General features: G+C 33.6%; 1 protein-coding gene across 1 annotated transcript; it reads left to right on the top strand.

The window, feature by feature from the left end:
• The first annotated feature begins 520 nt into the window (after positions 1 to 520).
• On the top strand, positions 521 to 23,792 carry LOC133184111 (pentatricopeptide repeat-containing protein 1, mitochondrial-like). Its single transcript, XM_061318965.1, has 9 exons — positions 521 to 584; positions 11,531 to 11,976; positions 12,162 to 12,267; positions 14,080 to 14,220; positions 15,917 to 16,237; positions 16,790 to 17,536; positions 17,924 to 18,043; positions 18,385 to 18,567; positions 23,626 to 23,792. The coding sequence occupies exons 2-9, from the start codon at positions 11,609 to 11,611 to the stop codon at positions 23,725 to 23,727; spliced, it is 2,088 nt and encodes a 695-aa protein (XP_061174949.1). The 5' UTR covers positions 521 to 584; positions 11,531 to 11,608; the 3' UTR covers positions 23,728 to 23,792.
• The last annotated feature ends 1,395 nt before the right edge of the window (positions 23,793 to 25,187 follow it).

Raw genomic sequence — 25,187 nt, 5'->3', positions numbered from 1 at the left:
ATCTCTGTAGGCAAAGCATTTCATACTGATATTGTAGATGGAAAGAATGAAATTTTTAGTAAGTTTGTTCTACATTGGGGAAAAGCAATATTATTACAATTTCGTAAATCATTATGGGTGTAAAGAGACATAAATATTTTTTGAGACATCATAACTTAGCAATTGTTAGCGTGAAAACATTGTAACATGGATTTTAGCAACACATTCGGGAAGAAATTGGCAGTTTTAGTCACTAGTTACTTATTTTTATCTTATGACAGACCAGAAATTATTTTTACTTACTTTGTTTATTCTTTCACACTGTGACAGAATATCACTTTGATATCCTTTCACACTGTGACAGAATATCACTTTTATTCAATAAATAAATCACAGTATTTCACCGCTGAAAATGTAATAAAAGGGAAAAAATTTGCAAATGTGATTTTTTTTTTCAACTTTCTCTCCTTTTAGGTACTACTCGGTATTTAGTTCCACCAGTCCTTATACAAGCGTATGGATGATAGAGATTTCAGGACAGCATGTGGGTATTATTTGTTCAAGAACAAATCGTTATTTGTGATTCAGTGCTGCAGATCTAGATGGTAATATTTGCGTTCACATCTTATATTAAGATAAAATTCTTTTCAGTTTTGAAATTGGAAATTGGTCAGTCCTAACTTAATAAATTCATCACAAAAATTATGATATCTAGGAAATTCGAACTTATATACATACCTCAGTGTTAATAGGTAACTAGCAAGGGTCTACCTAAAGTTGTCGCTTATGGTCACTCATATGTAAGTGAATGTGCAAGGGACGACAAATCTGGTTACAGATTACTCCCGTAAGTACATGTCAGACTGATGTTTAAAAAAAAGACGTTATTTTGAAAAAGTGAGTTAACGTAAATCTATGGCACGCCAAATTCACAAAAATGAGCTAATCATAGTTTCACAGTTGATAAACTAGGTTTATCGACTGTAAACTATAGTTTACAGACCGTAAACTATAGTTAACGATGATAATCTATATTTCACATATGTAAACTATAGTTTACACGATAATCTATGTTTCACAAGCGTAAACTATAATTAACACGGAAAACAATCATTTGCTACTGCAAAATATAGTTTATCTGATAAATATAGTTTCATGATTTGTAAACTATGATTTACAACTCTAAACTATACTTAACAAATGTAAATTATAGTTTAGGCTTTGTAAAGTATACTTTACAGACATACAAAGCGCCAAATTCACAAAAATGCGATAAACATAGTTTTACACTTGAGAAACACAGTTTAGGAACAGAATCTCTTATTTTGTATCGGAGATGCACAATTTTCTATGGCACGCCAAATTCACAAAAATGAGCTAATCATAGTTTCACAGTTGATAAACTAGGTTTATCGACTGTAAACTATAGTTTACAGACCGTAAACTATAGTTAACGATGATAATCTATATTTCACATATGTAAACTATAGTTTACACGATAATCTATGTTTCACAAGCGTAAACTATAATTAACACGGAAAACAATCATTTGCTACTGCAAAATATAGTTTATCTGATAAATATAGTTTCACGATTTGTAAACTATGATTTACAACTCTAAACTATACTTAACAAATGTAAATTATAGTTTAGGCTTTGTAAAGTATACTTTACAGACATACAAAGCGCCAAATTCACAAAAATGCGATAAACATAGTTTTACACTTGAGAAACACAGTTTAGGAACAGAATCTCTTATTTTGTATCGGAGATGCACAATTTTCTGTGAAACTAGATTTCACGACTCTAAACCATAGTTTACGATCAAAACTATAGTTAACAATAGTTTTTCTTTTTCTTTTTTTTTAAATTATAGATCGGCTAATCCTAGTTACAGCATTATAAGATTTTGCTATGTAACGACAATTGTTGTTAAATATATATGCATGTATATTTCTTGTTGGCGTTATAAGTAAATGTTCTATTATTTTAAAGCAAATCTAGTTGGAAATAAAAAGAAAAATGACTGGAAAATTATTAAAATTTTATTTTTTTTTATTTAAAAGAGAAAAACAGAGACCGAAATGCGTGATCTGTCATTAATAAAATACATGTATATCTTATATTCATCTGTAAAAAAAGATGTAACATTGCAGGCGCGGAATTTATTTTTCAACAACCGAATTTTCTTCATACATAAATAAAAAGTGGCCTTTCACGGAACAAACACAACAAATATTTGGGACTTCTCTCTCATTCTCTCTATCTTAAATTCAAAGGAGGACGTTGAAACCCCCACAACCCTATCTATATCCGCCACTGCATTTCCTCTCTTTCAGTTTCTTTGTTTTGGTGATGAGATGTGGCGGGAAAATGCTTGGCACATTGTAAAACGCGCTTCACCCTCCTCTGCTTGAGCAAAAATCTCGTAATATTCTGTCTTTTAAAAAATTAAAATTTTATCATATTTCTAAAAATTTCCCCATAGGAAATGTATATATACACGACATTTGAAAACAAATACAATTAATCCTGTTTAAATAGAGAAAGTAATATTGATTATATATAACTTGGTCTTTGCTTTAGATAATGCCCAACACGTGTCCTTAATTAAAACCAGAGACATACACCCCATTATTGCTTCTCGCAATTGGTGCCGCGAAATTTCGAATTGAAAACTATCGTTAACAGTTAACAGGTGTTTAGATTCATAAACTATATTTAACAACTCTTAACTATAGTTTACGACTGTGAATTATAGTTTATTACGATAAACTATGATTGGCAAATGTGAATCATAGTTTAGCTCTCAAAACTATAGTTTACAATCGATAAGTATAGTTTACGTCTGTTAAATATAGTTTGTGAGTATAAATGACAGTTTATAACCGAAATCTATGGTTAACGAATGTAAAACATAGTTTATCTGATAAATATAGTTTCACGATTTGTGAAACTATGATTAACAATTCTTAATTATAGTTCACGATTGTAAATTATAGTTTACAGATGTGAATCTATGTTTATCAACAAAATCTATTGTTAACGTTTAATTACAGACAGATAAACTTAGATTAGCATTCGTAAACTATAGTTAACAACCGTTAAATATAGTTTTACAGATGAAAACTATAGTTAACGAATCGTTAACTATAGTTCACGGTTTGTAAACTATAGTTTACAGTCGATAAACCTAGTTTATCAACTGTGAAACTAAGTTTCGCTAATTTTTGTGAAATTGGCGTGCCATATAAATCAGACATTTTTGTCCGAAAACTTTATAAAACAAGTCATTTACCGATATAGAGTAAATTTTGATTGCACGAGAGTGATGTGATTGCAAGTCTACCGTAGTACGTTTTGTTTATGAAGATGAGGAGATTAAAAGAAAATACAAAACTGTCAAAATTCGGACCCTGTCGAATTTAGGACCTTCGACTATAGTTTTACAGGTGCTTCACAATCTCTTGATTTAGCTATGTAGCTTGATTTAGCTATATAGCTTTATTAAGCTATTCAAAATAGCTTGATAAAGCTATTTATATGCAGTTTTTTACAAAAATGTTTTTTTGTAAAAAGTAGACAAAAAGTCGCAAGTATTTGACTGTTTATGTCGCGGATGTGTTCCGGAATTCAGAATATCGGCCATGAAAAGTCTTAAATTATGTTGAATTATTTTGTAAATTAACCTGTTCCTGGTTTATTTGACTTCAGTTCTCTGACTGTCTTATTTTAGCAAATTTTTAGTGTCAGTTTGATAATCTAATTAGTGCATTAACCTTTTAGTATACTTGTGTATTTAATATTGCATTGTTGGTGAATATTATAGTATTTGCTACCTTGTGTACAACGAAATACGCTTGGACGGTTTATCTATTTGATCCCGAGGGGGCATGTAACACCTGGGGTCTAATTGAGTGTCGAGCATGCAGTTTCAGCATGTTCAGGCAGAACAAAAAGGAGGTCTTGGAGATAGATACTGTAAAGTCGCGAGTATTGGCCGCAACGGTGTAAAAGACGCACCCCCAAAGTTGGGGTGAAAATCCTGAAAAAAATGCAGGTCCTATGTAAAATGCGCATCCAAAAAACGCATAAATTGGATGTGACTTTAATTTTTCTAGTACAGTAACTTAAGATGAAAGTAGGAAAATTTACGAATCTCAAACGAAAGTAGCAAGTCAGCTTTTTTACTCTACGTATTATAAGTGTGCATGTGTGAACATTTTAATTTAATCTTTTTAATAATTATTTAATCAGAGATGATAAAAGAAATACCTGATTATTTTCTTTTCAAATAAATTCCAAGCGTGTTATGAAGTTATGCTTACCGGTGTAATGCATAACAAGCGCGTGTCCGTATTTACGTAAACAAAAATCATACCCAAGCGATATTAGTGTCAAAGGTTTGGCTTTGTGTAATTAAACAGTTCCTGGTATCCATCGATAATTATTTTAGTTAGCTGGGCAATGAACAATCAGTGCTGTGACCATGATGACGTGCTAAATGAACATTTTAATATTTATGTCTTATGAATATTTTCTTGAATGTTACAAAATACGTTTATATATATGTGCTTCCGACTGAAATATGTTTTAATAAAGTTCTTTTTAAAAAACGCGTCGCTTTCATTGCAGGTGTCAGGTGATAATTGTTAAATAAACAATGGTCATGTCCTACGTGACAACATAGACTGAAGTTATATATAGCAATGACGCGACAATAGAATCCCTAACGATTTGCACCTCTAATTGCATACCTGAAATTTAAAAAAAAATAAAAATAAGATATTGAATTATGGATAATTCAGAATATATCACGAAGATTATAGTTGTTGACTCATTTATAGGTATTAATATATCTATGTCTTAAGCGACATGCAGTTCTTGTATACGATATAAGCTACGGTAGTTGAAAATGGCAGAATACGCAATGGAAATAAAACAAAAACAAAGATCGTTTTTCATTATGATTTTATTTATAAAACGATTATCTTTTTTTCATCAGGTAGGGTAGATGTATATGACTACAACAGGTAGGACTAACGTATATGACTCTTATATTAGAGTAATAGTAATAAACTTTGACATAATTGGTTACAAAGAGTAGGCCTAATCAATTCAAACGGATCGGGAAAATGGTCCTTGTGACCTGGAAAAAAGGGGGTTGTATTTTGTTCCGATGTATTAAGCGCATCCCTAATTTTAAACAATTTTCTGAAGAAAAAAAGTGCGACCAATACAAGCGACTTTATGGTAGACGTAGCTCGTTTGGTTGGATGTAGATCGGTGTGCATTAGTATTTTGGTTAGGAAGATTGGGGAAGTTTAGTTTATATATTTGTATAGTAGCAAAGGTATAAGAAGACCATAGAGTTGTTGGACTGTTGTCCTAATGTTTGTCGATTCATTACCTATGAGGGTGTTTGTTGAATCTTTGTCATATTGTAGTTATGACTGTTGCTTTACTGTGTTTGTAAAGTGTGGAACTCTGTGTCTTGAGTGTTTTGTGATACAGTTGTTTGTGCTGTAGAGCATTGGTTTTTGTCTTCGCCCGGAATCTTCCTTGATTTGGCTTATGTATATTCATTATATGTTCTGTAAATACGTTATCTATATTATTCTGTAAATATGTTTCGCATATCTGTACATTTCGGCAGCGCACATTAGAGTAGTTCTTATTATCTCTAAGGTCTGATTCTATGCAGACCCGATCCCTAGTGTAGTGAAGAGACAGGTTTGGATCTAACCCATCCCCCCTACACGTTACATTTATATATTTAGTACTATGGACTTTCAAAAAAGCAACCCATGTCAAAGAAAATTCTCACATTGCAGCTTTTGAATACTTTTGAGCAAACAGGTATTTCTACTGTTTGGATAACTGTACACCACCTTGTGTGCATTGAGGCATGAATAAGTACCGTATGATTGCTTCACATTGTGCTGAATTATTACCAATCATCTTGTTGACCAGAATTGACTTCCTTCATAATTTCATTCAAGAAGTAACTGTGTGGTCACAAATCAATTGCTTTACGGCCCTTTCACAATTGGCGCATGAACAGAAGCTACAAAATATTCGTGCGACCAAAAAATTTGATTTGGATCGTAAACTCTTGCCCAAATAATCGCATATGAAAAATTATGAAATTTGCACGATCTAAAGTGACCACTGTGCAATGCAAACGCATTAAATTTTGCGATATATCTTGTGTCTATATGTGACTGTTTTACAATGAAAGCGAGTTTTGTAAGATAATGTAATAGGATCCTAAGGACTGCACAAGTAATCAGGTGATCGGACGATTGAATGTGCACCAATGCGATTGGAGGTGAGGCGATCATGCATTCTATGGTATGAATGCTAGTGCGAGTGCATTTAGGCAACACCCATCAGTCACACAATTCTAAATTTAGAGGACCCGACACAGTGCTGAGATTTTTCTTATTTCTTCTTAATATTAACATCGTTTTGAATGAGTAATTAATTATTGACTGCCTTATTATGATAGCAAAGTGTTTTGGCGATTTGATATCGTATTGGTATATATATATAATATATATGCTGTATACAGTCAAACCTCGTTATCTCAAACTCGATGGGACAGAGATAAAACTTTGAGATATCCAAGGATTTGAGATATCAAGGGTAAAATACTTAAATAATAAGTGGTTGGGACTTCCAAATCACTTCAACATATCCATGGTATTTGAGATATCCGTGTTTGAGATATTGAAGTTCAACTGATATATATTTACATTTGCTGTGTTTTTCTACTAAGCCAACTGTGAAATTGATATGAAAGTCATTTTTGCGTATACTCACGCGTAGAAATATACACCCTGAAACTCGTGCTAAAGTGATGTCACAATGAGACTACAGAGACGTAAATTAGAATGTAACGATATAGGGCAGCAAGAAATTCAAATATTGAGTATATTATTGGTGCTTTTAAACTTGTAAAATGTAAATATAAGGAATGTTTTTCAGTTTGATGTGAATTATTGGTGTGTAAATCACACAGACTTGCACGTAGGCATATTTTTCATGAAGCGCTAGCGCGCTTCATGAAATATGCCCTTGTGACAAGTCTGTGTGATTTACACACCAATAACTCACACAAAACTTAAAAACATTCCTTAAATATAATATTTTCATGGCAAATTGAAGCTGATAAGTCATGCAATGAAAGTAAAACGTTGCAAGATTACATGAGACACGTTTAAAAAATGTGCCTCTCTCTTAGCTTGTAAATAAACAAAACATTGTAAGACATTCGTACTACACAATGTTTGTGTGTTGCATTGCAAAAATTTGGATCGCATTCATTGGTGTCTGAATAGTGTGCATGTCCACTATTTCGAGGAGACTTGATGTGACCACTAAAACACATGCAACGAATGCGAGACATCATGCAACGTATGCAAGCAAAGCTAAAACATTCCGATCGCAAGGTGTTGTAAAGTGCTCATGCGCCAATTGTTGAAGGGCTTTTATATAGCCCCAAAACTTTTAGAACTTTGAGTACAAAGTCTCTCAAAGAGACACAATTTGATGAGCAATTTTTATATGCATTGTTTATAGCAGGCCTCTAAGTGGCCTCTAAAATTTAGGCGCCAGCTGGCGCCTTATCAAAAAATTTTAGTCACCATTGCAAATTTTTAGTCGTCAGGCAATTTTTTAAGGCACCAACTTTAAAAGTTAATAGAATATAGGGACCCATGACGTGCCTAAGAAAACATGACATGTCCACTGCTAAAAATAATTTCCTCATCTTTGAAATTTCTTTTTGCTTTTTTAGAAAAATGTAAAAATTTCCAGAATTCGACGATGGCCAAGTCAATTTCAAATGGTCGCCAATTTGGCGACTTATGGAAAACTTTTAAACGCCAATCAAAAACTTTAGGCACCATGGCGACTAAATTAGTTGCCAATTAGAGCCCTGTACAGGAGAGTTAAAAGTTGAATTCTACCACTGCACCATGGTGGGACTTACTGTTCATGCTGAAAAAAACAAGCATTCTGAGAGTAATGCCTTACAATACTAGTCCCCTACCGGCAAGTGTAATCTGGTTCCCATTAAAAATTGAAAATGCCATAATTCAAAAATTATTGAAGCAGAATGAAATGCAAACTTGATCCATAACTCATCAAGGTAAAGTCACATACCAAAAATAAGCTCAATATCTGCAAGCGTTTAGAAGAAAATTGCGGAAAACTGTTAAAATTGAAAAGGCCATAATTCCCTCAAAAATCAATGAAGCAGAATGAAATGCAAACTTGATCTGTAACTCATCAGGATACACTAACATACCAGAAATCAGCACAATATCTGCAAGCGTTTAGAAAAAAAAAGTGCTGTAAACCAAATGGGGCAGACTGACAGACAGACAGAAGGACATAGGGACAGACAAACAGATGGATAGACGGACAGACATGGAGGAAACCTATAGTCCCCGTAAGGGGACTTATAACACATTTATGAAAAGGTGTGACAAAATAGCTAAGCTATATAGCTATTTCAAGCTTTACAGCTTTATAGCTTAATCAAGAGATTGTGCCGGACCTGTTTAATATGACCTGCATATGTACAGGTTGGGACCAATCGCCCAAATGGAATGTAATAGCCCATTGTGTTATAATATCCCAAATGGGATATAAATTTACAGTGCAAAAAGGAATACTTTTCATTTAGCTGTAAATATTATAAATCTGCAATAAAATACTTAAAAAGCAATAACTTTTGGTTAGCAAGTTTTTCTGTATCCCCAGTGTTTAGGAAATTGATCCTAAACTTCTTGGGGATCAATCGGTTATAGAAAAACATGCTTGCCAAAAGTTATTGCATTCAATTTATATTTATGTTGATTAACAATAGTTCATAGACAAAATATCTTTTTTCTTTTTTTTTTTTCACTGTGAATTTAAATCCCATTTGGGATATGTATTATATCCCAAATGGGCTATTTTATCTGATTTTGGCATTGGTCCCAACCTATATATATATATATATATATATATATATATATATATATATATATATATATATATATATATATATATATATATATATATATAGCAGGACCAACAGGTTGGGACCAATTAAATAAAATCCCATTAGGGATATACTAGTAATATCCCACAATATAAAGAGCTAAGTTCACTTTATCCATAAAATGGTCCTGCCCATAAACCAATTGACTGACCAAGTCCCAGTGTCCTTTTTCAAGCATCAATAAAGTAGAGACTTAGTACTTTAATTTCCAATAAAAAAAAAAAGTTTCTTCATAGAGTCCAGGTATTGAAAAATAGGCCTTGTGAAATTGCAGTGTTCTTGAATTTTGAAGAAAATGGGTGTATTTGAGTACCTTCAGCAAAGAATTAAAATATGAGCCCTGCAACCCTTGATCCAAAAAATGAAACATGAATTATAATCATCTGAAACAGTTCTTTCATTACATAATTGAACATTTTGGATCAGAGTTTGGAGTCAATGCAAAAAAGAGAAAAACAGCTTCAATTTTTGGCCATTTTTGAAGAAATTTTTACGATTTGAGGATTATGATGTAATTCATGATGTCATAATACATGGACAAGCAAGAGAATTTTACATCATTTTTAATAGATGTGCAGTCACCAAGGGTCCAAGTGAAATGTACTGTATTTTCAATTAAAACTGAGCAGTTTTGATTTTTCAGAAATTCACAGGGCCAAAAAAGGTCCTAAGTGAACCTTGTTCTTTACAGTGCAAAAAAATGCTTTATTAATATTGAATATCTGCATAAATTATACTTTAAGCAAGCAAATGCTTTATTAATATTGAATATCTGCATAAATTATACTTTAAGCAAGCAAGTTTTTCTATTACCAAGTTGGCAACAGTACTGTATATACCATTGATCCCTAAGAAGTTTAGCATCTTCCAAGGGAGCAATTTTCCAAACAGTGGGGATACCGTAACCAAAATTTGTTGCTTTTTTGAGCATTCTCTGTAACTATTTAAACTTTTGAGGCATGCATGCTCACAGATAAAGTTTATGAAATTTTTAATGAAACTTTGCCCATTATCATACTTTGACACATGAAATATTAAGACTTAACAAAGAGTGAGAAAACAAAATTGATCACTTATACAAAAACAATACTAGACATTGTTGCCAATTTTGTAAAGAAATTCTTTGGAATGTATTTAAATAGGTCAAAGCAATGTTATTCAAAAAATAAATATTATGGTTGCCATGGTAATACATCATAGCTACACACAATTTATGGCTTAGTTTTGATTTATTCTGCCATCTTTTGGAAAGACATGTAGAATTTTAACTGCTAGATATATAATATCCTTAAAAGACTTATTACACAGCATAAAGAAAATTAGGAACTTATTGCCTCATTATAGTAACCATGGAGACAACATAAGTAGTGGTCCATAGGAATGCTATGTTTTTAAAATTTCATTTTTTTTTGAAATGTGGAAATGTAGACCATTTCACCATAGCCAATAAAATTGCTTTTCCAATAATATAGAAAAATGCTCAATAAAAAGTTGGGAAACAGATGAAAATATTCAGAGAGTTACATAGAAATCACTTTGCAATATTATATCATTATTAGTATTTATTGCTATAGTAACCATTGTCAACCAATAAAAACATCATTGAAGTTTAATCTAAGTTTCAAAATTTTTACATTGGTGGGAACTTTTGAATGAGAAAAGATAGGGAATTCATATTTGACAAAACATTTTCGAACATGCTATGATTTTGTCCCTATGACCTTGAAGTTTGAACTTATTTAAAAAAAAAATTACTGCTTACTTTTGAAGGAGAGAAGATAGGGCATTCATATTTGACATTTGCATTACTTGTTACAAGACATTTCCAAATTTATTATCTATTTCAAGACCTTTCCAAATGAACTTTGGTTTTTGACCTTGTGACCTTGATCGTATAGTTTAACCTACAGTCCTTTTCAAAGTTTTTTTTACTTTGTACTAACTTTTGAATGAGAGAAGACATGGCTTTCATATTTTACATACACATTACTTCATAAGTCAATGTCATGGTGTTCTTATAGAACACCATGACCTTGACCTAGAAGTTTGACCTACTTATCAAAATTTTTAACTTTGGCCATAACTTTGCTCCAAAAAGATTGACCTTTATATTTATTTCACTTTTGCATTACTTTTGACAAGACCTTTCTGAATGTATTATGATATTCGACTTTGATCTTAATATTAGAATTTGATGCAGTTTTGAGAAGTTGTAATCTTTGCCATAACTTTTATTCATGCAAAACTTTTATATCTTTTTTGTATGAAAACTATGACAGACAAGACAGGACACACAAACAAGACTGTTACAACATGCCATAAATAACTGCATCCCAACCACTTAGACACCAAAAGCAGGGAAACCCCAATTCTTTGATTTACTTGTGTACCCAGATTATTCATGCAGAATAGATGTCAGTACTGATGCAGCAAGATATGATGTATGTTTGAAGCACAGTGTATATTCATTATGGCTATATATTTTTTGTATTTCAGAATCTGAAGTGAAATCATTGTATAAACATGTTGAAGAGACATTTATCCTGTTGGCAGTACTGATAGTCACCAAGTAGTATGTTACGATATACTGGGAAATTTTTCTGGCAAGGGAAAGTTGGAGGTTTTCCAGCCATTTTCTTCACCAGAAATAAGCAGGATGTAGGCATTTTAATCCAATCAGTAAATGAATTTTCTGACAGACAAGACTTCCTATCTTCTAATACTGCAGATACATCAAATAAAAATAATTTAAAGACAGTTTTCAAGAGCAAGTGTTTGAGAGAAAGTGAAAGTAAAGTAAGACCTACTGTTGGGGGAGATTCAGGCTCTATACCAGGGGGTGCTTGGGAGGATACATTTGGAAATCTAACTAAGTCGGATCAAGAGACAGTGTACCCAGCACTACAGTCTTATTACAGAGACAACGACCTAGGGGAGGACAGGTGAGTTATTCCAGTACACATTTGCTGTAGTGTGAATTCATTAAATTGAATTGAATTATTGAATTCATTAAGAAGAGTCTTTTGCTTAAAAAAACACCCACCTATATTTGCCCTAATTAATCTATAAATACTAACATCATTGTAATGGTAATTGTCTTATTGCCAGTTTTTAATACTTTATCTAGTGATGATGAGTGTGATGAAGCTGATAGACCTTTAAGAGTTATATACCATAAACTCTCTCCAGAATGGTACAACAAGCAAATGAAAAAATATGCAAAAGAGGGCAAGGTTGGTCCATGGCTTAAAAGATATCATAAAAAGAATTAAATTCTTAAATTACCTAAAAATTTTGCCATTAAAATACATGTAATCAGTCATTATTATACTTCCCTGGAAAAAAAAGAGATCTAATTTTATCACATGTTTACTCCTTTACACGGTGGATATAGATCATATGATATCGTTTTCATATTAACAGTTGTAATGTCACAATGGTTTTTGCATAAAAGTGATAAAGTCAAGTAGATTCACATATAAAAACAGTAGAAAACATTTGATAACTTTATGTAAAATGTGTGATAAAAAGAATCTTCCATTGGTTTGTGGTTGGATATGACTTTTATCCTTGCCAATTGACTCGATATCATTGTCTGTGCCACCCTGTCTGTCCACCACACTATTGGCAAGGCAAGGGCTGCGTTTACCATGCTAAAGAACATCTGGGCTTCAAAGAAAATCCACATTACCACCAAATTGCGGATACTCAACTCAAATGTTAAGTGTGTCTTACTGTATGGAGCAAAGACAGAGAATGACCAAAACATCCAGACACTTTACAACACCTGCCTGAGGCACATCTACAACATCTTATGGCCTGAAAGGATCACATATGAAGAACTATGGAAGAGAGCAGGGCAGGAACCAATGGATGTACAAATTAGACAGAGGAAGTGGGGTTGGATTGGACAAACCCTAAGGAAGTCATGATCCAGCATCACACACCAGGCCCTAACCTGGAACCTACAGGGCAAGAGAAAGAGGGGATGTCCAAGAAACACCTGGAGGTGTGACTCGGAGGCAGAATTAAAGGCACAGGACATGATCTGGCACAACACAGCAAAAGCAGCCCCGAATCATGTTCATTGGAGGACTGTCATCGATGGCCTATGTTCCTCATGGAACGACAAGCCTAAGTAAGTAAGTAATGATTATTATCCAACTCGTGTGTTTTCTATCCCCTTGCCAAGGCTCAGGGATAGAAAACACACAACTCATTGGATTAAAATCATATCCAAACTCACACCATGGGAGATCCTATATATATATATATATATATATATATATATATATATATATATATATATAATCAAATCTGTCTGTCTTACTGTCCATCACTCTGACTTCCTGTGTGGGATGCTGAAGTTCAGTTTGAAGATACAGTGAAACTTTGATATCTTGAATGCAGTGGGACCAAGAAAACTGAGATATCTGAGGGTTTGAGATTTTATGGTTAAAATACATAAAAATGTGGTTTGGGACTTCCAACTCACTTCAACATATCCATGGTATTAGAGATATCAACATTCTAGATACCAGAGTTTAACTGTTACAGTATTTAATACAGAGGCTGATAGTGATTAGAGGGTGTACCATGATCACGAGCCCATGTCATTTGGTGAAAGACTGGATCACAAAGCTCAGAAGTGTGAATTATCATTCTTAACACAAAGAGAATGCTATATTGGCAGTTATTATGTTGTGATTCATGTACATGTACTAAGCAGGATCATTGACAAGATGGAGGTCATAGGGTTATAAAGAGGATGTTTGTTGATTTGAAAAAAAATTAACTTTGGGCCTGGTCAAGAAGAAAAGATGGGGTTGTAAAAGTCCCATTTGGACAGCTTAAGTAGTGTATTTCCATACATTTTAATCTATGAAGAAATTTAAAAATGAATGACAGAATGCATGGTCCAAACATTTCAAACTGAAATGTAAATATTATGTGTTTAATAGTTGTCTTTTACATTGCATTGCATGAAAGATTTTTATACAGATTTTCCTAACATTGTGAACACAAACCATCTTATAATCTGACAGATTGAGCAGGCCATCGATGTCCTTGAAGTGATCATGCTGAAGAATGACCGAATTCGACCATTACCAAGTCACTTCTACACTCTGATCTGTCTCATTAGCAAAACAGGTGATACAAAGAAAGCTTTCCACTTCTTTTCAAAGGTAACTTCATTTTTATCTACTCATCTTTTGCATGCTTATTTGGAGGGCATATTTACTATTTTAGTGTAATTTTGTGAGACCATCTTCTTTTGAAAATTTCACTCTCATGCTTATTTGTAATATTAATGATTATATACAAAAATAGTTAAAATTTGTGAAGGTATTGTCTTCCTTTAAAATACCAAATAACTCTCGCAAAAATAAGGAAAGTGAAGAAAATTAGGTGATCTATGCAAGGATCTTTTTGGCACACTCAGATTGAGAGTATAACACTCTGGGAGTCACAAAACTGTCTCTCCTTTGCCCATTAAGCTTCCATTCTTTTGAAGGATAAGATTTCTAAAACAACTGAACATGCTGAAAAGATGTTCAAAATGTACAGTCTGTAACAAAGTCAATGGAGATTGAACAAATTAGTTTTGGTGGATCCAAAATGAATCAAAGAGTTAAAGTTGTCACCACTAGAGAATAGTCTTTATAAATGCAATTTGATATAATATGTTAATTGGTTCACCATAGCCATATTCTCCTGAAACTACTGTAAAGGTGTGGCCATCGTTAATTTTGTTTAGAATACCATAGCCATAGTTTTCAAGCTGGGTAGGTAGGTAGTTTTTTTTAATTTTTTTTTTATTCTTGAAATTATCTAACACAAAGATAAATGTTATGAAAATACAGATTTACACATTTATTCTTCCATATGGTTCTTATCTAAACTTCATAGACATAGTTTAGATGTTTGTAAAATGCAGCTAATCAAAAAGACATGTGGAACCGAAAGTTAAAAACAAAGTCCAGTATATGCCAAAAAAGTCCAACTTGCTTTCAGCAAGTTGGACTTTTGTATTTTCCCAGAAACCAAAAAAAAAAAAAACAATAATAATTAAAAGTCCTGAAAAAAAATGATCAGGAAGGGGCAATTTTGATGTTCAGTCAGAGTACATCAAACAAAACATTTTTATTGTTGGCCTGCTTTTTTCCAAGGGGTCATAATTCTGTGGAATCACAATTTCTATATTTCTTCTATTGCCATTGTATATCTTAATGCACTTTAAGTACTGATGTGACAAATTTCTGCAGAAATTTTGTGACTGTGTACATAGTGTACATAAATTAATCCCAAGTGAAAAATGTATGTCTACAGTATTCTGATGGAAAAGAATCTGGCCTTTATCTATCTCTATTTATTTCTGTAAACTGTTCCCCAGAATCACAGAACCAAATTAACACAGAGCAGAAAAGAGTGAAGTGGATTCATATTTGTTGAAGAATCAATATATTTAGTATTTTCTGTGGTTTGTTAATTTTTAAGGTTTTTAGTGCCTTGCCCAATATTGCAACAACAACAATAAAAATCACAGTATGTTCAAAACCTTTTCTTCATTTTGAGCAATTTAGGGAAATCACAGGAATTGATAACAATATGACCTTTAATAGATCAAATAACAAAAAAAAAAAAAAAAAAAAAAAAAAAACCAAAACAACAACAAGCCCCTGAAAAAGCACACAGTATGGTGTGTATCTGTATGGATCTATTTTTGTGTATATAAAAATAATGATTAGAATTGTTTTATTAATTATACATGTCTATTTCATGTGACAAAGAGCAGTATGACCTGGGGAAGTGTTTTGGCATATACTGGACTTTGTTTTTAACTAAATGATTTTTATTATTGGGAATATTTTTAAATTTTAGATGAGAGATTTTGGATATAAACCAATCCCACAAGTTTTCACTGCTCTATTTGATGCTTGTTCTAAATCAGTTTATGGGAAAGAAGACGGTTTTCAAAGAGCCTCAAAACTTGTCCACACACTGAAAGAAAACAATATTACCCCAAACCAAACTACATTTAATGCCATGATCAAAACCTTTGGAATGCTTGGAAAAAGTGAGATAGCTCTTCATCTTGCTGACCAGAACTTTAGCCTGTATCGTCCAGATGACAAAACAATAGCCAACATTTTGATAGCTGCTGCTGGAGATGAAGAGAATGGTTTGGCTCTTGCTATAGGGGTAATTGTTTGACTAATACTTATAAAATGTTTTGTTATACCTTTAAAAATTGTTTCCTTTATAAATCTCTACTAAAAAAATGTGTAAAATTTCCATTGTTTTTCTGAGAAGGCAAACCCCCCCCCCCCCCAAAAAAAATTCGATGTTGGACCTCTCAGTGAGATATTGGACTTGTTAATGAGATATTGGACCTGTTAATGAGATATTGGACCACTTTGACATTTTTTAGGTCACACTGTAGGCAGGATCAGCTATACCTTATCAATCACTGCTAACATAGAAGCCAGTGCAAGATATGTCAAAATAAAAAGTAAAAGGTATAACAAAACATCTAATGTATGTGTTCTTGTGCAAAATGCGTTTTGTCGACTCTTCTAACAAAACTGTTTGCCTTTGGCCTTACGGCCTCATCCAAACAGTTTGATTCTTGGATCAGACAAAATGCATGTTGCCCTTGAACCCAGTCAATAAATGTGTATTGTTATAGATGTAATTTCTTTTTTATTTCAAAATGATTTTGTATGTCCTGATGATGATTTGTTTTTGTTACAGATATGGAGGGTGGCAAGATTACGTAAAATAGAACCAACAGTATTTCATTATATGCTTCTTCTTAGAGCCATTCGTTGTTGTGGAATAGGAGATGAAGACAAATTCTATGAAATGTTGATTCAGACATCTCCATATGAAATGCAAGAAAATTTACAGTTGTCTTTAGCTGAATTTCAGAAGAGGATGGAGGAAGGTAGTCAGAGCTCAGATGATTACCTCCCAGGTGTAAGTTGTCCATCAAAGGGAACACCCCCTGGTAGTGTGGCCACCAGCCAGGTTCAGTTGAGGTTGTCAGACATGAGTCAGACAGATTGTAATGTTCTGGATACTCATTCTCACGCCAGCACAGTGGCTGCATCTTCACTAGACTTAATGGTCTCAAACACAGAGCCACAAGTTTCTTCAGTTTATATAAAATCAGTCAATTCTATTAAAACTGACAGTAGAAATTTTCAAGATATTTTAAAACCAGGAGAAATGTCAATTCTGAATATGCATAATATTAGAAACAAATATGAAAGACTCGAGTTGCTTGGAGGAGTAAGTGGGATTTTGGCCCGCATGAAAAGGGATAGAATTAAACCTAATGTGGCTGTGTTTGGACAATTATTTCACATTGTAGAAACATTGGAAGATGAGGAATTCTTGTTCTCCGCAATGGAGGAACTTCATGTATCTCCAGATATAGACATTATAACTCACGCAATGCTAAAGAGATTAAGAAGATTTGAAAAAGAAGAGGCTAAGGTAAACTGCATTCGTATTTGTTATACATTATATGTCTAAATTCATTTACTGTGTAATAATTAGAAATTTTTATAACCTTATCCTTCAGCTTATTTAGTGCTTAGAGTTTCATATCAGATTCATTCAGTTGCAAACATCAATTTTCTGCCAACCATCTTTCAGTTTCTGGCAATATACTATGTAGTATGAGATAGCACAGATGTTGAATTTACACTTCTCTTTGAAGAACATGTATATGTCAGTAATAATGATTCTATTGCTGTATGCAGTGAGATGCAGATCAGATCTGAACCACTCATTGGATCATATACATATACATGTAACCCAATCTACAGGAAAAATAATTCTGTAAAAAAGATGATAAAATATCAACATTGTCAATTGCAGCGTCTGTTGGAATTAATGCAGCAAAAAGGTCTAATGCCCAACATTTTTGTGTGGAAGTACCTGGCGTTCATAGAGTGCCGTAATGGGGATGCTCTCAGACAGTTTTTGGATGAATTGCAGGTAAATATATGTAAAATAACAGGCCTTCCAGTGGCTTTCATCTGACAGACTTACTGAGGGTAATGTATATGAAAAAAAAAATTTATATCCCAGGTTTGTCAGTTGGTTTGAGGCAATCTGAAGGCCTGTATGTAAAATAATTGCCATACATGTAGTTCAAAAAAAATTTCAAATTTATATACATATATCTTGGATCACAGTGAATACAGTTTTGTTTGTCTCTCCACTTCAAGTTTAAGCTAATATAGCTTGTTATAAAAACTTTTAAAAAAAATAAGAAGAAATGTGGAAAAAAAATTTCTTTTACATAATATATTATATGAATTTTTTGTTTTTTGAAGCACAAAGATATTGCTTTGACTGTACACTTGATGGATGGTCTTATGAGGAGCAGTTATTATACCTTTGGAGACAAGAAATATTTGTTACAGTTGATGGACAAACTAGACATCCACCCAACAGAGTACTTTGTGGACAGAGTATATGGTATTATAAAACACAACAAAGAAAGATTGAAGAGAATGGTAAGGAAGCAATCTCGGAAATGATTTAACAGGATAAATTCACTTATGGTCAGACGACATGTTCCTAAAAAATATATAATTTTTCCCAAGAATTTCTGAAGTAATGCTACTTAAAGAAATTTTCTTACAAAAAATTAAGGTTCATTATATTTCGCATCAAACCAGAGGATGGTATTTCCTATATATCCTACTGGAAGTCACTTGATTGCTGATATCATGATTTTTGGTTTTTATATTTTTTCAGACATTTGAACACTGTTTAGAAATCAGAAGATAACATTAATTATAAATATGTTGGGTGTACATGTATTACAAAGAAATGCAAAAACAGATATTCAAGGAATGTGTCGTCAGACCGTAATGTAGAGTTTTAATAGTCATGAGATACTGATCTCTGTTAATAATTCTTATATTGTTTTTACCTCATCTGAGCCCAAAGGCTCAAGAGGATTTTCTGATCAAAGACTGTGTGGCATCTGTCTGTCTGTCAGTGTGTTATCTGTTAACTTTTTACATTTTCTCCAAATTCCTCTCCAGAACCACTAGACCAAATTTAATCTAACTTGCTACAAAGTGTCTTTGAGTAAAGGGGACTCAAGTTCATGCAAATAAAGAACCACATCCACTTTCAAGGGAAGATAATTAAGAGCAGATGTCATTTTTAGCTCTACTGGTCTCCTAGCTCTACTGATCAAAAGCCAGGCTCTGGGGCCATAAAACTTAGATGACTTCACTTTTGATCTCAGTCTCACTTTTACAGAAGGAATATATTGTGGAAAAATGAGACTGAGATCAAATGTGAGCTAATCTAAGTTTTATGGCCTAGGAGCCTGAAGAGCTAGTAAAGTGAAGTAAAGTTAAGTTAGTGAAGTGTCCGTCTTCAGTCTGTCTGTAAACAACATGCTACTCCTCCTACAGTTTTTTTGGTCCAATTTCAATAAGAGATGGCACAAGTTAAACTTTACCAAGATGGATTCTGTTTATTGGTTTTTGATTTCAACAAAGGGTGTTTCCATGGTTACTAACAATAGAAATTTCTTTCAAATTATTTCAAAAATGATACTCCTCCTATGGCATGTCAAATGTTGCAATATTCAATCTTTTCCAATTATATTGTATAATTTTCCATTTATATTGTATAATTCTTATTTTTATTGTATAATTTTGCATTTGTATTGTATGATTTTCCATTTGTATTTGTATATAAATTTTTTGTTTGTATTCTATAATTTTCCATTTGTATATTAAAATTTTTCATTTGAATTGTATCATTTTTAGCTCACCTGAGCTGAAAGCTCAAGTGAGCTTTCCTGATCACATTTTGTCCGTAGTCCGTCTGTCCGTCCGTCCGTCCGTCTGTAAACTTTTCACATTTTCGACTTCTTCTCCAGAACCACTGGGCCATTTTCAACCAAACTTGCCACAAAGCATCCTTGGGTGAATGGGGTTCAAGTTTGTTCAAATGAAGGGCCATGCCCTCTTCCAAGGGGAGATAATTAAGAATAAGTGAAAATTTGGTGTCTTTTTTTAAAAATCTTCTTCTCAAGAACCATTGGGCCAGAGAAGTTGAAACTTATGGGAAACCTTCATTACATAGTGTAAATTCAAGTTTGTTCAAATCATGACCCCCAGGGGTCGGGTGGGGCCACAATGGGGGATCAAAGTTTTACATAGGAATATATAGGAAAATTCTTTAAAAATCTTCTTCTCAAGAACAACAAAGCCACAATTAGTCATATTGATACGAAATCATCCTCAGGTAGTGTAGATTTAAGTTTGTTCAAATCATGACCCCCGGGGGTAGGGTGGGGCCACAATAGGGGATCAAAGTTTTACATAGGAATATATAGGAAAATTCTTTAAAAATCTTCTTCTCAAGAACAACAAAGCCACAATTAGTCATTTTGATATGGAATCATCCTCAGGTAATGTAGATTCAAGTTTGTTCAAATCATGACCCCCGGGGGTAGGGTGGGGCCACAATGGGGGATCAAAGTTTTACATAGGAATACATAGGAAAATTCTTTAAAAATCTTCTTCTCAAGAACAGCAAAGCCATGATTTGTCATATTGATATGAAATCATCCTCAGGTAGTGTAGATTTAAGTTTGTTCAAATCATGACCCCCAGGGGTAGGGTGGGGCCACAATGGGGGATCAAAGTTTTACATAGTAATATATAGGAAAATTCTTTAAAAATTTTCTTCTCAAGAACAACAAAGCCACAATTAGTCATATTGATTTGAAATCATCCTCAGGTAGTGTAGATTTAAGTTTGTTCAAATCATGACCCCCGGGGGTAGGGTGGGGCCACAATAGGGGATCAAAGTTTTACATAGGAATATATAGGAAAATTCTTTAAAAATTTTCTTCTCAAGAACAACAAAGCCACAATTAGTCATATTGATATGGAATCATCCTCAGGTAATGTAGATTCAAGTTTGTTCAAATCATGACCCCCGGGGGTAGGATGGAGCCACAATGGGGGATCAAAGTTTTACATAGGAATACATAGGAAAATTCTTTAAAAATCTTCTTCTCAAGAACAACAAAGCCACAATTAGTCATATTGATATGAAATCATCCTCAGGTAGTGTAGATTTAAGTTTGTTCAAATCATGACCCCCGGGGGTAGGGTGGGGCCACAATGGGGGATCAAAGTTTTACATAGGAATATATAGGAAAATTCTTTAAAAATTTTCTTCTCAAGAACAACAAAGCCACAATTAGTCATATTGATATGGAATCATCCTCAGGTAATGTAGATTCAAGTTTGTTCAAATCATGACCCCCGGGGGTAGGGTGGAGCCACAATGGGGGATCAAAGTTTTACATAGGAATATATAAGAAAATTCTTTAAAAATTTTCTTCTCAAGAACAACAAAGCCACAATTAGTCATATTGATATGGAATCATCCTTAGGTAGTGTAGATTCAAATTTGTCGAAATCAAGATCCCCGGGGGTAGGGTGGGTCCACAATGGGGGATCAGAGTTTTACATAGGAATAAATAGGAAAAATCTTTTAAAATCTTTTCAAGAACAGGAAAGCCGTGATTAGTCATTTTGATATTGAAGCATCCCCAAGTATTGTAGATTCAAGTTTGTTCAAGGCATCCTCCAGTAGTAGTGGTGGGGCCATAATCGGGGATCAAAGTTTAACAAAAGAATATATATAAGAAATATCTTAAAAAATCTTCTTCTCAAGAACAACAAAGCCATAATTAGTCATATTGATATGGAAGCATCCTTAAGTAGTGTATATTCAAGTTTGTTCAAATCTTGAACCCCCCCTCCCTTCCTACCCCCCAGGGTAGGATGGCAAACATCTTTAAAATTCCGTTTCAAAAACAGCAAAACCATGATTAGTTATATGAATATAGAAGCATCCTCAGAAAGTTTAGATTCAATTTCATTCAAAACATGGCAACTGGGGATAGGTTATGCCTAGAACAATTGATCAAAGCTTTACATATGAATATATAGAAGAAGAAATCTGCTGACAAAGAACAGCAGGGCCATATTGACTCAGGTGAGCGTTGTGGCCCATGGGCCTCTTGTTTTTCTTGTTCTATATTTTCCATTTGTATTGTAAAAAAAATCATTTGTATTGTATTGTAACTTCTTATTTGTATTCTATATTTTCCATTTGCATTGTAAAATTTCTTATTTGTATTGGATAATTACTTGTTTGTATGTGATAATTTTTTATTTGTATTGTATCCAAGGGATTGTTTATTTGTTTCGGTACACATCCTCAGGTAGTGTAGATTCAGTTTTGTTCAAGTCATGGTCCCTGAGGGTAGGGTGAGGTCACAATAGGATATCAGTGTTTTACATGGAAATACATAGACAAAAAAATCTTTAGAATTTTTTTTTCTCAAGAAAAGTATAAGGCCATGATTACCGGGTAGTCATATTTATAAGCAAGTATCCTCAGGTAGTATAGAGGGAAATCTGAAGAAGAACAGCAGGGCCATGATTAACATTCCATCCTGAGATTGTGTTGATGCAGATTTAATTAAATCATGGCCCCAGGGTTTAATAGTGTAGATCTGCAAAGGGTCTCATGAGTTTTACAAGGGAATATTTAGGTACAAATCTTTTCGAGAGTAGAATGGGCCACACTTTTTCATATTAATTTGCCAACATTCAAGTAGTGTGGACCCTTTTTTAATTATAGACCCTTGGATAAGGATGCATGGGTCTAAAATTGGAAATAATATTTTATATATACCGGGGTAATGCATTTGTACAAGATTTTTTTTTTTTAAATCATTATCTCCAGGAAAGACAGCAGAGCCATGTTAGTCATTTTGATATTATAGAAATACCAAATGTGTGGATCTTCTGATAAAGTAAAGCAGGGCCAAGGTGACTCAGGTGAGCATTGTGGCCCATTGGCCTCCTGTTTTAGATCATCTGAGTCACATGGTCATGTATTGAAAAAATGTTGCATCTTTGAAAATCTGTTTTACTTTTTGACATCTAACAGAAAAACTGCAAGATTATGACAAACAGCTAGCCACCTACCAAAATCTTAAAATTTCTGGCCCCTGGCATGTTTCAGACCCTTGAAGGCGCTTCATTGGTCATATATTTGAAAGTGAGGCAAAATCTTTGAAAATCTTCATTATGCATGAACTTCAAGCAGGCAGTCCAGGGATCAGGCCTTAGGGTGGGGTAAGTGGGACATATATTGAATTTATCGTATAATGTACTGATTTTCTTTACCCTGGGCCTGAATGTCTAGGAGACAATTTTCAGGCACGTAGCATCAAAGGGGGGGGGGCCCTTTTTTCCAAACATAACCTATACTATTGAAGATGTTCATTGAAAGGTCGGTTGCCCCCCCCCCCCCCCATCACTTTTTGTTGGAGTATAGTCAAGTAAGGGTAATGTAGTATGTACTGTATGGTTTGGTACTGAAAGAAGTTGGAACATAAGCCCCCCCCCCCCCCCCCCCCCCCCCCCGGTACTCAGGTGATTATGAAGGCCCATGGGCCTCTAGTTTTGGTTAGTATTGAATATTAACAAAATTCATGTATGGTTAAATTTTAGGCATTGCAGAAGGATGACAATTCTGAGGAACAGAGAGAATTTGATGACTTCCAACATTACTTTCAACAATGGTTGAAGACAGTACCATTGCAGAAGTCATAGCTGGAAATATGAACAATATAACCTGTTACCTGTTATTCTTTACCTATATAAAATTGATATTCACATTGTAGTTGCTTTTCTTCAAGATGTAAACACTTGGTATCAGAGGCCTAAATTTGCTTGTGGATAGGACAAAATTAGAGAATATTTTCTCTCACTTGACCAATTAAAGTTTTTTAATACAGTTGAACTTTGTTATCTTAAACTTCAATATCTCAAAAAAAAAAAACAACAAGGATTTGTTAAAGTGAGTCGAAAGTCCAGCCACTTTTTCATTATGTATTTTGACCTTGATATCTTGAATCATTGGGTATCTCAAAATTTTTCTGTCCCATTGGATTCGAGATAATTAGGTTTGACTATAGTATGATTTTTGTTTCTTCATACAACGTCTGTTTATATAATAGTTAGCCCTCTCTAACACAAATTCATGTTCTGATATTGTGTTTCCTGTAAAATTGGGGGAAAAAAACACATCATACTGAGCTCAAAAAAGCCAATAATTGTATATTGTTCATACACTGACACAAAGAATCACAAGTCCAGCTTCTGTGATTTCATTGTTTTGAGATAAAAAAAAAAGAGGCCTAATCACCAATTTTTATGCCACTACCATGAAATGGTAGTTTGTCCTTGCTGACCCAGTGAGAGGGTCAAGATTAAAACAAACATGACCAGTTGTATCAATTTAGAATTTTTTGATCTATTTTTGGTCCAATGTAGAAAAAAAGTAAATGTTAAGTTCACCTGGAAGGCAGGTGCAGGTGAAATAAGCAATTTAATCAATTTAGAAGTTCTAGATCTATTTTTTGTCCATTGTAGAAAATAAATAAATGTTATGTTCACCTGGAAGATCGGGTGCAGGCCGGTGAATGTAATGTTTTATAAATTATTGTACTAAGTTCTTAACCTATTTTGACTGGTCTTGGTAGCCTAGTTGAAGGGCTTTCACTTCATGATTGGGAGGTCCAAGTTCGATTCTTGTTTGTTGCACCAAACCTAAGATATAAACACGAGTACCGGTTGTGACTGTTCCTTCACCAAGTGCCCCGCATTAGAAGTGAAAGTCACAGGTCTTTTGGATGAGACCTTAAAAACCGAGGTAGGTGTTGACATTATAAAGAACCTTCACTGCTCATTGGCCCCGAGTGCTGAGTATATAGGTCTAAATTTGAAGCCCTTCACTGGTATATGGTGAGGTCTCTATATGAGTGAAAAATTCTTGAATCGGATGCAAAACAAGATGCAATCAATCAATCGTAATATATTTTTATATAGTTTTTATAGTCCAATGAAGAAAAAATATACCGGTAAATGTTATGTTCACCTGGAATGTGTTCTGGTATGATTTCTACTATCATGTTGGATCTCAACAATGATTGTATAACCCTATTTGGTTAAAACTCCATGACTCTACCACAATTTTAATCATGATGTTACATTTGATTTTAAAAGTACAT

Source organism: Saccostrea echinata, unplaced genomic scaffold (assembly GCF_033153115.1).
Source record: "Saccostrea echinata isolate AGI-Se365-2 ecotype Australia unplaced genomic scaffold, CSIRO_AGI_Sech_v1 ptg000010l, whole genome shotgun sequence".
NCBI lineage: Eukaryota > Metazoa > Mollusca > Bivalvia > Ostreida > Ostreidae > Saccostrea > Saccostrea echinata.
This window is presented reverse-complemented; position numbering and strand designations above follow the sequence as displayed.

Coding starts and splice junctions, on each gene's coding strand:
- LOC133184111 (XM_061318965.1), top strand. CDS start 11,609: ATGTTACGATATACTGGGAAATTTTTCTGGCAAGGGAAAGTTGGAGGT. Junction 11,977..12,161: donor AACGACCTAGGGGAGGACAG/GTGAGTTATTCC, acceptor TACTTTATCTAG/TGATGATGAGTGTGATGAAG. Junction 12,268..14,079: donor AATATGCAAAAGAGGGCAAG/GTTGGTCCATGG, acceptor ATAATCTGACAG/ATTGAGCAGGCCATCGATGT.